Below are 18,324 nucleotides of genomic sequence, written 5' to 3'. Positions count from 1 at the left end.
CTTGATGTTTAAATAAACCGCAAAAACAAAATTGTAAAAGTCGTCTTATATTGATCGGTTATAAGCAATAAACAAATAACTCGAAAATGAAACTTTTTGAAAGAACAGAAAATATTATATTTTTATCACCAACTTTTATAAAGACTTCGTTAAATATTTTAATCTTAAGACGACTTAGGTGATTATTGCTTGTAATCTTTGTTATAAAAACTACATAATGAAGCGAAAACAATGTAAAGTTAAGCAGCAAAAGGCATAAAAATTCCTAAACGAACAAGAAATTTTCCACTGCAACTTATGCATTTTATTCTCAGGAATAAACAAAAAAAAAACTAAAATGAAAACAAATTGTAATATTTCCTGTTGCCCAATAGCAAATTTATAAAGAAATAAAAAAACTGGTTTTTAAAGCTAAAAAATTACAAATAGAGATAAAGCACAAAAAAAGCTAAAGGAATAATACTGGCCACGACATATAGGAAACTTTTTTAAAAAGAGAATGACTAATTTTAATAAAAAATAAAAAACTTTATGTATTGTTAAAGGTAAAAAGGGTAAAAAAATAATAATAATTAAAAAAACAACAATAATAATAATAATAATTTAAATAATTACTTACATTGTGCCCTTTGGTACTGTCATATTCAAGTTGTTTAAAACTTGATTTGCGTTTTTCTTTTTGCCATACGCTTTAAAGGCATGACGTACTGAGACGGCGGCTTGGGAATTACGTTGCCACTGATTTGGTGCTATTGTTCCGCCATCATTATTTGTGGCCATAACTGGATCGGAAGAACTGCAAATATTATAAAAAACACATCAATATTTATTAATAAATGCAAAACAACAAAAAAATCACTTTAAACCAAATAGAAAGGCTAAAGTTGTTATTTAAATACAATTGCCAAAACAAGTTTAAATCAAATATAAAAAAACGTGCTTATTTTTCTTAATTTTTAAAAATACATAAATTCATTAATAAAAAAAAACCTATTTACTTCCCAAATAAAAATATTTTTTTTATTTCACTTACAAAATTTTTCAACATTATTGTAACTCTCCCCCCCTTTGATGATTGATCAATTTATGTTTTAAACATATTTGAGAGAGTGAGAGACATACTTAAAAAACTAGTTCAAGGTCACGGTTAAATTTTTTAAATTAAACACATGAACCCAAATCGAACAAAAACCAAATGCTTCTTCTGCTCATATGCAAATCATTAAACAACAAAAAACTCAAAAACCCAACAAATGTGTATAATAAACATCAATAAATATAATCGATGTTAAAGTCAAACTAAACCATGCCACCATATTAATACATTATGAACTTAAACTACAATCAATTTTAGTTTTTTCGTTTATAAAATATTTAAATTTAAATAACTGCATAAATTATAGTTTTAAACTTAATTGTCAAATTTAGTTTTTGTTTTGTCTAACACTTGTTTAAATATGATCTGACCAAATTTGTTTTAAAGACCACATATTCATTTGTAATTAAATAATGCTTTTGTCATTTGGACTTCTTGTTTCCATTTGTGTTTAAAATGGGATTTTTTAAATCAAAAGATCGTTTATCTATAAAAGATCATTTAGTGTTGTTGAGGTAGGTTTAGAAATGTTGTAATAGAAATATTTAATGTTATGTAGGTGGAAATCCGTTTAAGTTTATTATAACATTAGACTGCTACAAAATGATATAGAGACAGAATATAGTTAAGTCTACAGTTTAATATATATGTACATAGTTCCGACTTTAGTCTATACTATACCACTGACTATGGTTAAGAATACTGTACAATATATAGTCCAGACTATAGACTATAGTCTAGTTCAGGATAGGCCAGACTATAGTCCAGGCTATAGTTCACACTATTACCCAGACTATTGATTAGAAATTAGTCCAGACTATAGAACCGATTATAGTTCAGATTATATACTCCAGACTACAGTTGATACTATATTCTAGACTATAACATACACTATATTTCAGATTATATTCTGGATTACAGGTAAAACTATAGCCCAGACTATAGGCCAAACTATAGAATAGACTATAGTACAGTCAAGACTATAGTCTAGCCTATACTTCAGACTAGAGACCATACAGTACTCCAGACTATAGCCTAGACTAAAGTTAAGATTCTATCCTAGACTATAGTTCAGTACAATATATAGTTCCTACTATAATCTAGACTATGGTCATGACCATAGTTCAGACTACAGTACAATATATAGTCCGGACTATAGTTCAGAGTCCAGACTATACTCTAGATAGACCACACTATAGACTAGACTATAGTCCAGATTATACATCTGACCATCAGTATAGTCCAGACTATATTCCAGAACTATATTCTGGACTATAGTCCAGAACTATATTCTGAACTATAGTCCAGAATATAGTCTAAACTATAGTTCAGATTGTATTCTGTAGTTATGACTATAGTTTCGATCATAGTTCAGACTATAGTCTAAACTATAGTTCAGATTGTATTCTGTAGTTAAGACTATAGTTCTGGCTATAGCTTAGACTATAGTTCAGATTATATTCTAAATTATAGTTCAGATTATATTCTGGACTATAGTCCAGACTATAGTCTAAACTATAGTTCAGATTGGATTATGTAGTTATGACTATAGTTTAGATCATAGTCCAGACTATATATTATAATTCAGACTATAGTGCAGACCATGGACTAGACTATAGTTCAGACTCTAGTTCATACCATAGCCCGATACTCCAGACAATAGTCTATACTACTGACTAAAGTCAAGACTATAGTGCAGGCTATAGTCCAGATTATAGGTTCAGATTGAATTCTAGACTATAGTTTAGAGTATAGTTCAGACTGTAATCCAGACTATAGTTCATACTATAATACGGATTTTACTTCACACTATAATCCAGACTATAGCTCAGACTATAATATAGACTATTTAGATTGTAGTTCAGACTATAGTCTAAACTATAGTTCAGGTTCTTATCTGTATTTAAGACTATAGTTCTGGCTATAGCTTAGATTATAGTACAGAGTATAGCATAGACTATAGTCTAAACTATAGTGCTGATCATGGACTAGACTATAGTTCAGACTCTAATTCATACCATAGCCCGATACTCTAGACTATAGTTTATACTACTGACTAAAGTCGAGACTATAGTGCAGGCTATAGGCCACACTATAGTCCAGATTATAGGTTCAGATTGAATTCTAGACTATAATTCAGAATATAGTCTTGACTATAGTTCAGACTATAATCCGGACTTTACTTCACACTATAATCCAGACTATAGCTCAGTCTATAATCTAGACTATAGTTCATACTATAGTCTAAATATAGTTCATGTTATAATCCAGATTTTAATCGAAACTATACTCAAGATTATAGTCCAGACGATAGTTAAGACTAATAATATAATCCAGATGAAAGCCCGAATTATAGTTCAGACTATAGTACAAACTATTGATCAAAAAATAGGCGGGACTATAGTAAATGTTGTAGTACATTCAAAGTCTAGACTGTAGTTTAAAATATAACCCAGGCCTATGCTGATAATATAGTGATAAACTACAGTTAAGCCTATATATATAACAGACTATAGATTATTCAATAGTTATGACTATAGTTTACTAATGCTATTATGTTTTTTTTAAATACTTCAAACTAAAAATTCTTTAGTAAAATTTTCCTATTTCTACTAACTTTTAATATGCAAGTTGCTTTTTTTGCATATTAAACTTATTTAAAAAAAATATTCTATTTAATTCTTTCTTTCAATCCATAAACGAGATGCATTTTGATAAAGATAAATACGTTCAGCAATAGACATGTGCAAGCATTCAACAATTGAATGATTAATGAATGAAACAATACATTGTTTTATAAAAAAAAAAAAAAACAGAAAAATAAATATATAAGAAAATATTTTATGTTATCTATAAACAACTATATAAAGTAAAAACAATTACATTGCACATTAAGTGTAGAGTTTTCAATAGAAAAAATTTTAAAAAATTATATAAAGTTTTCTTTATAGAATAATAAATAGAAAATCTGAACTATATAGACAATAAGTAAAAATACTAGAATATAATACAACGTATGTGGAATATTTGTATTAAATTGTTGAAAATAATTAAAACATATTTTTTTTAATATTAGTTCTCAATTTACTAATATTAATTTACTAATATTACTGTTTAAATATTGTTCAAGTACAACTTAGGTATTTTGTTTATAAATATGCATTAATAATTAAGCAGCTTATAAGAGCTAAATTAAAAAAACTTTAATTAAAAAACAAAAGACTTAAGACACAAGCATATTAATGTTGACAACAAGTGTGTGTGGAAGTAAGATAAAAAATTGCATAAAATATAATAAATACAGCAACAACGTCTAGTCTTCTTTCTATATAAAAAAATTAATATAACTACAACTATGTATGTATATATTTAGTATATAATTATACATTAAAAATATAAATAATAATGAATAATTCAAAATTTTTCTAACTATTTGTAAGAAAAATCCTAAAGAATTATTAACAAATAATAAATAATTTATTTACAATTTCATTCATTGAATGACTTTTTTTGTTTATATACACATATCCACGTAAAAAAAAGTATTACAATTTATTGTTCATTTGGTATTATCGTCATTGGATATACATACGTCAAAGTTTTTCAATTGTTAACAAATAAACAAATGCATATATATAATTAAACGTTCAATAATTAACATTTAATAAAGTTCATTTCTTAAGTCTTTTGTTTTGCAACAGCTACAATAACAACAAAACAAACTGACGTCAGGGCATTTAACTTTGTCTGTCTTATTTTTGAGCATTCCATCGAAAGTACCTACAACAATTTACTTAATTGCATGACAAATTATTAACGAAAATTTCTTAAAAATTTAGAAATTTTAAATAAAAAATTGTTATTGCATTATTTTTGTTTTAAAGTACAGCTTAAAACAAGTTTTCTTAAAATATGCAACGACCTGCTTTTATTTTTAGAATTAATAATGAAATAATTTGATAAATTGTATACATTTTTTTTTTTGTAATAAATTATAAATATTGTGAAATTTTGTTGAGAAACAATCAAAAGTCATTAATTAGGATTATTTAGCTTTTTGTCAAAGACTAGTTGAGTTTAAAAAGGAAATAATTTGTTGCAAATTGCTTAAACTTGGAAATATTATTGTTTATTTTAAAAGGTCAAAGATTCGGAACTTTTATATAATGATTACTCATTAAACACAAATTAGATTTAGTCTGGAATATACTTTGATCAATAATTATAGAGTGAAGTAAAGCCTGTACTACAATTTAGACCATATGGTGGTCAACAGTCTGGTCTATAGCCAGTACTATTGTCTGGGTTATAGCCTAAACTAGGGTCTTTTAATATAATCTAGGCTATGGTCTGGACTCTACTCTAATCTATAGTCTGCACTGTGGTTTGTACTAAACTATGGTCCGAACTATAGTGTGGACCACAATCTGAATTATAGCTAGAACCGTAGACTATTGTCTCTACTATAGTCTAGACCATAGTCTGACTTATTGTCTGTACTATAGCAGTTACTTTAATCTCAATTATATCCTGAACTATAGTCTGAACCATAATCTATACGATTCTCGAATGTATAATCTAGACTATAATTTTAACTATAGTCTTGACTATAATATGGACTGTAATCTAATCTATAGCCTGGACTATAGTCAGGGCTACAGAGTATGCTATAGTCTGGACTAGAAGAACTACAGCCATAGCTTGGACTATAATCTGATCTTTAGCCTGAAATATACCCTGGTCTGGAGTGCTTTCTGAACTATGGTCTAAACTATAATCCACTCTATAGTCTAGGCTATATGGACTCTTGTCTAAACCATAGTTTTGACTATAGTCTGAACTTTAGTATTGACTTGAGTTATTGTCATTATATTAAGTTATATTTTTATGATTCAGAGAATCATTGTTTATGTTAAAAACACGATGATTAAATGCTAATGAATTTTCTCCGCCAACTCATGATATATTTAATTTAGATTGATTTGATTTCAAAAAAAAATATATATTTTTGACAGTTCATGACAAACAACTATTTTTAGATTTAAAATGAATTAACTAAAAGCTTCCAAAGCAATTAAGTAACATGCAAAGAAAACGATAACTAGTTTTCCAAAAATGACCAATTAAATAGTCAAAAACTAGATAACAAAACTGAGGGTGTTTACCAATATAACTATATAAAAGAAACAAATGCATTTTGACTCAAAATAAAAAATTAAGCTAAAGTTTTTTTCCACTTTATCACAGAAAGTTGATTTTTTCCTTATATGTATGAGTTATTATAAAACAACTCTTAATTATACAATAGATCTAAATGAAGATTTTGAATTAGGTTCAAGTGCGACCTTTTTCCAAGAATAACATACAACAATTTCTATTTCCAATAGCATATCACTTTCAAAGAACCACACCCCACAAACAAAAAGTTCAACATTTACCGGGCAAAAATTTTTATGAATTTAAAAACAAAATTGAATTTTGAAGTATTTTTGAGTTGTCAGACACTTTGTTATTTATATTTGTTACTTATGTATATTTAAGATAACAACAATATTCATTAATAAACAAACAAATTGGTTTTTGTTTTTGCCAAAAAATTCTAAACAATAAAAATCATGCTCATGTCTTAAATCTTTTGTTTTATATATTAAAGAAATCATGTTAAGAATACTTTGTTTTTGTTACACTTCCAAAAATGCTTTGTTTTCTTAAATATTGTTATTTATTGATGAAAACTCGTAAGAAAAAATATAGTCAGGTTTGGTCGGCCATATGAAACCCTACACCAGGTTTATTATTATAAATAAATAATTTACATATGTAGAATTCTGCAATTACATTGAATGAATGAACTCGAACTGAACTAGAACTGAACTAGAACTGAACTAGAACTGAACTAGAACTGAACTAGAACTGAACTAGAACTGAACTAGAACTGAACTAGAACTGAACTAGAACTGAACTAGAGCTTAACTAGAACTTAACTAGAACTGAAACTAGAACTGAACTAGAACTGAACTAGAACTGAACTAGAACTGAACTAGAACTGAACTAGAACTGAACTAGAACTGAACTAGAAACTGGAACTAGAACTGAACTAGAACTGAACTAGAACTGAACTAGAACTGAACTAGAACTGAACTAGAACTGAACTAGAACTGAACTAGAACTGAACTAGAACTGAACTAGAACTGAACTAGAACTGAACTAGAACTGAACTAGAACTGAACTAGAACTGAACTAGAACTGAACTAGAACTGAACTAGAACTGAACTAGAACTGAACTAGAACTGAACTAGAACTGAACTAGAACTGAACTAGAACTGAACTAGAACTGAACTAGAACTGAACTAGAACTGAACTAGAACTGAACTAGAACTGAACTAGAACTGAACTAGAACTGAACTAGAACTGAACTAGAACTGAACTAGAACTGAACTAGAACTGAACTAGAACTGAACTAGAACTGAACTAGAACTGAACTAGAACTGAACTAGAACTGAACTAGAACTGAACTAGAACTGAACTAGAACTGAACTAGAACTGAACTAGAACTAGAACTGAACTAGAACTGAACTAGAACTGAACTAGAACTGAACTAGAACTGAACTAGAACTGAACTAGAACTGAACTAGAACTGAACTAGAACTGAACTAGAACTGAACTAGAACTGAACTAGAACTGAACTAGAACTGAACTAGAACTGAACTAGAACTGAACTAGAACTGAACTAGAACTGAACTAGAACTGAACTAGAACTGAACTAGAACTGAACTAGAACTGAACTAGAACTGAACTAGAACTGAACTAGAACTGAACTAGAACTGAACTAGAACTGAACTAGAACTGAACTAGAACTGAACTAGAACTGAACTAGAACAGAACTAGAACTGAACTAGAACTGAACTAGAACTGAACTAGAACTGAACTAGAACTGAACTAGAACTGAACTAGAACTGAACTAGAACTGAACTAGAACTGAACTAGAACTGAACTAGAACTGATCTAGAACTGAACTAGAACTCAACTAGAAACTTTTAATAGAAAATATTTCTATCATAAACATTTCTATTGAATTTAACTCTTTAGAGTTCGTCCTTGGAAAAACGATAGTATGTGTACTAAATTTTGGGGACGTACTAAGAACATGTAAAGTAAAACCTGCTTATTGTTCATTATCGAATTTGTATTTTTTTACAGTTTTCTTTTAATCCTTCATTTTACCACAATTTTTTTACAAAATGTTTCTCGAAATAATGACTAAATTTTACATGTTCCAAGAAAATCACAAAAATTAACCCAAAACCCAAAATAAGTAAAAAAACTTCAGACGTTTTGTTATAAAGTTTTTAATGCCTTAACATATAACCCCTCTCTCCTTAGCTTACTCTCCTTGTTCGATTGTTCTCTCACATCATTTGGCAAGTAAATAAGATCAAGTTCGTGTCTTAAGTCTTTTGTTTGTGTTCATTGAAATTTACTTGTTTTTCATACAGTATTGACCATTTTGTGTGCAAGACTACAAGAAATAATAATAATAATGAAAAAAATATTGCGTAAAAATGATTTTTTGATTATTTGCACTTATACTCTTAATACACATACATACACACATACACCTGTTTATGTTTACATTACTATATGTATACATAATGTAAATTGAAGTTTACAACAGTATTTGTGTAATTATTTAGTTTATAAATGTTTGTATGAGCTAGTGTTATAAAAAGTTAAACTGTTGTTGGCATATGATCAAAACACAAGGTCACTGCATAAAAAACTATTAAAAATAATACAACAAAAAATAGCGTATACACCTAAATGATACACATAATATATATATGTATGTTGTATGTACAGACGGGCAGAGAGACAGACATTGGTAGACAAACTATATACAGTGTATAGCAAAAAAAAGCAACAATAAAGAAAACTATTGAAATAAAGAAACACAAAGTGGATGTGTTATATTTTACATTGTAAACTTTACTTAAAGTAGGTTACAAATAAAAACCCCTCATCTTCTTCACAGTGTTTTTATCATGTCCGTCTAGTATTTTATTTTATTGGTGTCTAGTGAACGGTAGCAAAACCATAAATGTTTTAAATTTGTTTAACTAAACTTATTATAATTTTGCAATATTTACCATATAAAACATACAAATAATAACAATAAAAATTGAAAGCAGAGGTCATTTACTTGCAACATATTTAAACATTAAACATAATTTTTATCCAGTTTAGGAATTTTTGTTATTTTTGACAAACTTGTTTATTTAAATAAATATCAACTCATTAACTATAAAAAAAATTAACAATTCATCATTATTTAGCCGCTTTTTTAAAGCATTTAGTTGTGTGTCATTTTAAACCATGTTTTTTTTTTTCTTTGATGTCTAATTCTTCTTCTTTTCTTCATTCTTGCACGTTTTATTAGCAAATTTATAAAAAAAAAGTAAAAAATTTTAATAATAATTCATTTCAACAAAACTATTATCGGTCAAGATCGTCGTCATCGTTGTTCACATTATGAATGTGAAGATATGTATTTCATTTATACTATTGTGTTTAAAAAGTAGTTATAAACTATCATTTATTCTTCTTTCAATTTTGCCTAGATTTGTGACTCAGTGTCTGCTGTTGTTGTTTTTTTTTATAGAATTTTTTTATTATTTCCATTTTATAGCTAAATGACATGTTTTGTTTTGTGTTCTATAAAAAAAAAAAACTTTAAAGTTTAAAGTCCGTTAAAATGTTTAAAGTAAAAAATCGTCTAAAACTTAATTTAATTTAAGAAAAAAACTGGATTTTGTTTTTTTTTTTAATTTTGCATTGCTTTTTTATACCAGTAACCCAGCAAACATATTGTTTAGATATCAGATTTATTACTAGTTCGTTTATACTTTTATTTAGGAATTTGAGTATTAACTTTGTATGAGAGTTGCCACGCCCACTTTTGAGACCGCATGTTTGTTTTTGTCTATGTTATCAATGGTGGTCTGTCTCAACAGTGGACATGGCATCTCCTTATTTATATCTAGATCTTAAAAGTCGCGTTGCTATCGTTTTCCAGATAATATTTTATAAACTTACTTTCTAAGGGAGTTACCACGCCCACTTTAAATCTCAAAAAGTGAAAACCGCTTTTTTTGAGATACTCCAGAAATTTATATATATTTTAAACTTTAATTTATATTCTGTGTGCCACACCCATTATTGCTAGTATGCCCTCTTTAGGTTCCTAAGTTTTTAAATACGATCAAGTTTGTATCTTAAGTCTTTTGTTTATGTTCATTAAAATCTACATTAACATTTCCTTACTCAAAATATTGGGGCTTTTAGGGACCAAGAAAGCTTAAAATGGATACAAAAAATAATAATGTTTTATAGATATATTTCTGGTAAAAGGAATAACTTTCCTAGAGAGACTATAAGTCGCACTTTTCGCTCGATAATTTGATGAAATTTCATATACGTATTACCTTTGATCCAAAAGACTTCCGAACTATGCTTTGAATCTTATAACTACATTAAATGCACTACAACCTCTATAAAAATGATCACAACTAAGTTTTATATAAAAAATACTACCCATGCTCCATACAAAGTCTCCTTTAGAAAATTACTTGAAATTCTATAATTCCTAATTACAGTCATATCATGATCAACTTATAAATTAGTTTTATTTAAGAATTAATCTCTCCACTAGAGGAGCAGAGGAACATTTCTTTGATATCTATCTGCATCAGAGTTTACTCCTCATTATTCTGATTCACCATGTATTATAATTAACTTATAATACAGAGTTAGAGAGTAGAATATAAGAATCACTAACAAACTATCAAACACTCTACTTTAATGAATCATTTAACAGTAAAATTTTACTTTTAAACAAACAATTTAATTATTTGCCATTTAAATGCAACACGCATTACTTCTATTGTTATTATTTTTTTGGATTATCCATCTACACTAGATGTCATTATGACAAACAATGACTATGAATTTTATTTTCCACTCATATATTTGCGTATGAAATAAAATTTCTAAAGAATTTATTCTGTTTAAGGCAAAAACAAACATTGAAACATTAAAAAGGAAATATTTGATAGAATTGCATATGAATGAAAAAAAATGCGTAATTTTAAATTTATATGTATTTGTCTGTGAGATCGATTAAAAGCAGCTTCCTCTTTAAAACTTTCTAGAAATTATCTAGCAGTTTTACCGCACCTATTAGACAGTATTTTTTTGAAATATTTATTTACTTGAATGTGTCAAGCATTTGATGCTTTTTATTTAATGTACGAAAAATGTTAAGTATATGACACTTTAGTGGCCCTCAGTAATTTACATAGTAAACATTTTAAATATTATTCTTTTGTATGTATTTTAACTTTTGGAAGTAGTTATCTAATCTACCAAAAGTAATCTATTGCTGAATCAGTTTCTCTTTACAGACTGAGATAGACAGACAGACAGACAGACAGACAGACAGACAGACAGGCAGACAGACAGACAGACAGACAGACAGACAGACAGACAGACAGACAGACAGACAGGCAGGCAGGCAGGCAGACGGTCAGACAGGCAGACATATAGAAATCTTCATATAATCCAATAAGAGCAAAATATATGTTTTTGTAGTTCTATGACCAACATATAAGAAAATGTTACAGACTTTTAAACAGGTTTCAATGTAAAGAGTAACAAACCGGTTTTTACCTCCAAAAGAACCAGTCACGGGGCTAGTCTTATGCCTGTTTCATAAACTTAAATCAAAATCAAGTGGTTGCCACAAACATTCTAACAAGAAGCTTAACAAAATGATGGTTACTAGAAGGAAAATTTTAGTTGTCACAACCATATTAAGTTAAATTCGTTACACAAATGATTGTCTAAATCATATAAATGATCACAGCAAACAAGTATATGTTAACAACAATAGTTTTTATGATTGTGGTAATTATTATTGTTAAATTGTTATTAACAGTTTTTAAGAGCGACATAAAATTGATTGTGACAAACAAATACTTGCTACCGGTTATCGTATATAATATTACGATAGACTGATAAGAATATCAGTTAACAATATTATGCTTATTATAATCATATTTGTCATTGTCATAACTATATTAAGTTAAATTCATTTTACAAATGATTGCGGATAATATATATATATGATCACAGCAACGTATACCAACATACTTGTTGGTCGCAATCATTTATATATTTGTGAATGATAATTTATTACTTAAACATGTTTATGACAAACATATACTTGTTTGCTTTTATCTTATATAATATTGCAACAGTCTTTCAAAAGATAAATTTATTGTATGATGAAAAATATTCCGACAAGAAACTTAACAATATTATGATTACTATAATCATATATGTAATTATAGCAACCATATTAAGTTGAATTCATTCATACAAATGATTGCGGAAATCATATATAAAATCACAGCAATCATTTATATATTAGAGAAAGCTATTTGCTTTAAAATTATGATAAACAAATTTAAGAGCAACTCAAAAATGTTTATGACAAACATATACTTGTTTCCTATTATCATATATAATATTGCGACAGTCTTTTGAAAGATAAATTTAACAAAATATGATAACAATGATCATAATATTGTCAAAATTTCTTGCTTTTAAATGTTAGAATAATCATATTTTTTCTCGAGGCACAATTAAAGGTGTGAGCAAAAAAAAAAAGAGTAACACTTAATATAGAAATTAAAACTTGTTTATTTAAATTAAAATACAAAAAAATCTGTATTTAGTTTGGTGCAGTAGGTACTTTCTCAAAAGGTGTTATTTAATAAAACAAATATTTAATATTTACTTATAAAAATGTTTTGTAATTTTTTTTGTTTTCAAAAAATTTCCTTTAAACAAATGACGTAAATTGTTTAACCGGCTAAAAAAACACACAAATTCTCTTTATTTTTCTTTATAATTCCATACGAATTACGTTTTTATTTAAATCTTTTTATTAAACATTAATTTTGCGGATTTTGTTTGTAAAGAATAATTTGTTATTTTTGTATTATTTTGTTATAGTTGGTTTCGTTTCATTGCATGTGTAGAATTATTTATTAACATGTATAGAATATTAAGTACATTCCCTAAATACATGAATTCTACACGTAATGTATATGAAAAACTTACTTAAATAGCAACACATATTACTCGTATTTTTAGTACGAGTATCAACTAAATTATTATTTTCTTTTTTTTGTATTTTAACAATAGAGGTAAAAATAATAAATTATTTAAAACAAAAAGTCTAAAGTCATGAATAAATAAATAAAAAAAAAATTAAATAAATATGAAATAATACACAATTTTGGAGGCGTGTGGTTTAAATATTTCCTTATTATGGGTATTGCCAAAAAAAAGAGCCGAAAAAAAGAATACTAAAAGAATTAGGACGTTATGACATTTCTTAAATTATTTTTAGTTTACAGTACACGTAAACAATCAATAGATTACATGTGAACATAATAATATGTAAATTATTTCATACATATGTATGTAAATAGGTATTGGATAGGTAACTCAAGTAGAAGTATGACGTATTTTAAATTTGTCTTATTTAGAAGACTTTTTTAGTTAACTAATTACAAATTTTTGTGGTATTTAAATATAATAAAATAATAATGATATGCTTTAAACTTATCTGCCAAACATGACAAAATTTAAAAATTATTTTATGCAAATTTAAATAAATTTGCTTTAAATCTATTTAAACAAACAAAAAATAGCATATAATTAATATATTAAATAGTTTTTGCTAAGTTTAGAAAATGTTAAGGAAACAGACACACGTTTTTTAAAATCCCCCCAGAGGCTTTTTAATAGCTTTTATAACAAATACCATTCAAGCATTAAAATTAAAAATTTAAATAAAATTTTGTTAAAATAAGTTCTATGACTCAGTGTTACTAGTTTTTAGAAATAAGTAAAAGTGTTTTATTCTATTATAGTCTTCACTGCTAAAAGTCTCGTGGGAAATTTAATTATAAAGCTTTCATGGTCGTTTTTTTAAATTTAAGAATTATTAAATTATTTTTCAAATAAATAAAAAGTTTCAAATTAGTAGTTAAACTTATTACTTTAATAAAACAATAATGAATTCTACAATATTATGATTACTGTAATCATATGTTTAGTTGTCGTAACTATGTTATAATAAATTTTAACATTACTGCCAGATATTCAGTAATATGTAATCACATTAATCTTTATTTTAGTTGTGGCAATCATATTATGTTAAAACTACCAGTTGCAGTAATCATATAAAATAACAACAAACAAAAATATGTTTGTAACAATCAGTTTTACAATTTCACTTTAACATGATGTTCTCAAATACACGAACATGAACAATCGTCTACTAGTTTGCTGTGATCATATGCATATGTTGATATGTGATGCATGATTGTATATTATTTTGACACTATTTTTAATGATAAATTTAAGAAAGGGATATGATGAATTTCTTGCTGTCATAAGATCACTTTTATAATAACTACAACGAATTTTGGAAATAATATGGTTACTGCAATAATAGTTTTAGTTGTCGTAAATATATTATGGTAATTGCAGCAATACTTTTAATATTATTGCAAGTAATTGAGCAATATATGAGCACATTGATCTTAATTTTAGTTGTGGCAATCATATTATGTTAAATCTATAATTTCTAGTAATCATAAATGATTACAATAAACAAATATAATTTTGTGACAATTAGATTAATGATTTTATTTTAACATGTTGTTCTCAAATACACAAACATGAAAAATTTTGTTGCGATCATATATTTTGATATATGATTGAATTTCTTGTTGTCATAACTACAAGGAATTTTAAAAATAATATGGCTACTGCAATCATATTTTTAGTTATCATTAACAATTGTAGCATCATTTCTTACATTGTTGCCAGATATTCATTGATTAATTACGTTGATCCTTATTTTAGCAATCATATTATGTTAAATCTATCAGTTGCAATAATCATAAACAATCAGTTTTACGATTTCACATCTTTGTGGCAATTATATACTTGTTTAATGGGATCATATAAATAGGTTAATACATGTACGTTTGATTGATGATCGCATATGATTGTTTATTCTGCAATTTCCTATATAGAATGATTCGAATTATTCTCGGCCATATATATAGGAAATCTAATAAATGAGGATCGCTTGAAATTAACCGTTCCCCCTATATTAACCCTCTTTCAAAAGTCAGTGTGAATAAATAGTTTCAACATTTAAACATTATTATAAAATAAAATAAAAAAAGTTTTATTTTTATAAATGATTTACTTATTTATTACTGGGAAGAGCCCGGCTCATAATTGACCCTTTAATGGCCTTATGATTTTCCTACTTCAAGTGGTACTTTCAGAATTATTCGTAAAAACAATTATCGAAAATTATCTGAGAGACTCTCATAGAGAAACAATAATATTTAATCTAAACGGTCTTGTTTAAATGAAACTATTTATAGGGTTTTGGTACTTTTTAGTTCTTCAAATAGTACTTTTTTTCTAAGTGATTAGAGTACTATTGGTACTTTTTAATATTTCTATTCAATAATATTGTATATATGTCTTTTAACATGGGAATGTCTTTTAACATGGGAATTTATAAGAAGGGATTATTTTGGTACTTTTTCGTTTTTAAAAAAGTACTTTTAGAAGTTTGCATAAAACAATGACAGAAAATTCTCTAAGAAAATCTCATAACGAAACATGAGTATATAATGTATATGTTGATTGAAAGAAAATTTGGAAGGTGCTTTTTGGTACTTTTTTTATTATTTTTTTTTTTTGTTCAAATGATACTTTTGGATTTTTTTTATAATATTGAAGAATTTTTTAGCACTTTTTTTGTGGATCAAATAGTATTTTAGATTATTTTAATAATATTGAATCTGAAACTAAAAACAGACCTATGGGTGAAGGGGAATATATAAAAAGAAACTTTTAGGTACTTTTATGTTTTCCAAATAGTACTTTTTGAATTTGCAATATTATTGAATATTGAAACATGAATTTACATAGTTCTAATTGAAAGGGAATTTTTAAAAAGTGGATTTTTGGTACCTTTTCTTTTTTCTCTAAGAGAATCTCATAGAGAAACAAGAATGTTTAACATAGACGATCTTTGATTGAATTAGAATCTTTAAAGAGTTTTTGGTACTTTATTGTAATTTTTGAATTTTTAATTAAACTTGGACCAAAAAAAATTTACAAAAAGACTTTTGAGTGAATGAGAATCATTAAAAAGAAGCTTTTTTGATACTATTACGTTTTTCAAGTAGCAACTACTGAGTGAATAAAAAGAAACTTTTTGGTACTTTTTTGTTTTTCAAATAGTACTTTTTGAATTTTCTAAGATATTGAATATAGAAACGTGAATTAAAACATGCACTGTTTTCATTAAATAGGAATTTATAAGAAGGAAGTTTTTTGGTACTTTTTCGTTGTTTAAAAAGTACTTTTTGAATTTTCTATAAATTAAACCTAGAAACATAAATTTTAACTTTTTGGTACTTTTTTCGTTTTTCAAAATAGTACTTTTTGTATATTATAAAATAGTGAACATAGAAACATGAATTAAACACTGATTAAAAGAGAATTTGTAAGAAGGAAGTTTTGGCGTTTTTATAGTTGTTGTTTTCATAAGAACTGAAAATTTTCTATAATACTTTGGTAATCAATCTGGTAACGCTAGTAATGCATGAAATAGAGAACAATTAATTTATAGGTTCTTGTTAAAAAAATAATTTTTCACTTTGCAATAATTTCAACTAGAACAATTAAAAAGGAATTTACTTGATTTTAATATAATTTAAATAGTTTTAAATATAATTTAATTTATACATATAAATGTTTAGAACACTTGTTTTCACGATTTATTTGTTTTAATTAAATAAATTAACTGTGATTTTAAAGTCAATATATATTTAATTTAAAATATTATTAAATTATATTAATAAAGCACAAGGTGCAACGACATTTATATAAATCTATATATTTTAATTAAATTAACAGATATTGTTGATTTAAAGTTGTACTAAACAGAAAGAAAATTCCATACATTTCAAAAAAATTATTCACAAAAAAATATTTATATTTATAAAATTGTGTATGTGTATGTTTTATTGTAATTATCTATAGATTTCAATATAAATAACTTGTTTGTTGAACTTTGTATTTGTAAAACAAATATGTAATTACTTATTTAAGCATCTTATTGAAAATATCACAAAATCTAATTCATAAACAATTAGCAGTTAGTTTTGAGGAGAAAATGTAATGCAAAGCAAAAGCTTTAGTTGCAAAACAGGTTATGTAACAAAATATTTAATATACTAAACAGTAATTTAGGAATCTTTTTTAAATTACTTATATTGTTTAATAATATTTAATTTTTGTCTTAAGACAAATTGTGTAGTTAATCTTTTTGCCTTATAAGGCCTTTAGGAATAACTTTTAGAATAGTTATTATTTGCATACATATAAATTAGTTTTATAAACTAGTATTAGTTATAAATATTTAAATTTTTAGTGTTATAAGGTGTTATTTAGTTAATGACTTTTTTTCTCTATATAAACGTTTTTTAATAAGTACTTTTATTCGTATTTAAATATTTATTTTACGGAAATTATTTTAAGGAATTTTTGTAGTTAAACTAAATAGCAAAAAAACTATTCATTTTATTAATTGAAATTTTAATATAAATGAGAGATAAGCAATAATTAAAATAATAAATTAATTAATTGTTTATTATTGCAATGAAAAGATGAAGAACAAAGTTTAAGTTTAATTGTTAAATATTAAACATGAAACTTTAGCTGTTGGCAACTAAGTGGTTTCTAGGTCAGAATTATTTTATTATTATGTAGATTAAATTTAAAACAAAACTAAAATCAGTGATATTGAAACAAAAATATAAAAAAAAATTTGAAAAATTTATAAATAAATAACACAAAAATGTTTAATTAAAAAAAAAAACAAAAGCATTAAACTTTTTTATGTGTGTCACTTGAACAAGTTTTATTTTAAAAATAACACCAGCATGTTTCTTAAGTCTTTTGTTTTGCAAACACTTGTTGTGAATAACAAGAAACAATTTGCAATGATTCACTTTTTTTGCCATGACTTTGGTTTAATTTTAATTAAATTTATCAAT

At 26.0% G+C, this 18,324-nt stretch overlaps 1 protein-coding gene across 1 annotated transcript in view; it reads right to left on the bottom strand.

Moving 5' to 3' along the window:
• LOC119607885 (ABC transporter G family member 23-like) overlaps positions 1–18,324 on the bottom strand; it is a gene marked incomplete at its 3' end in the record, with an annotated part of 92,490 nt that overhangs the window by 10,434 nt on the left and 63,732 nt on the right. The window contains exon 2 of the mRNA XM_037962010.1: positions 620–796. Coding sequence (XP_037817938.1) covers positions 620–796 — 177 coding nt within the window. The remainder of the gene's footprint in view (positions 1–619; positions 797–18,324) is intronic.

Source organism: Lucilia sericata, unplaced genomic scaffold, assembly GCF_015586225.1.
Source record: "Lucilia sericata isolate MDLA Ls3-8-SP2 unplaced genomic scaffold, ASM1558622v1 Contig000758F_arrow, whole genome shotgun sequence".
Lineage (NCBI taxonomy): Eukaryota > Metazoa > Arthropoda > Insecta > Diptera > Calliphoridae > Lucilia > Lucilia sericata.
This window is presented reverse-complemented; position numbering and strand designations above follow the sequence as displayed.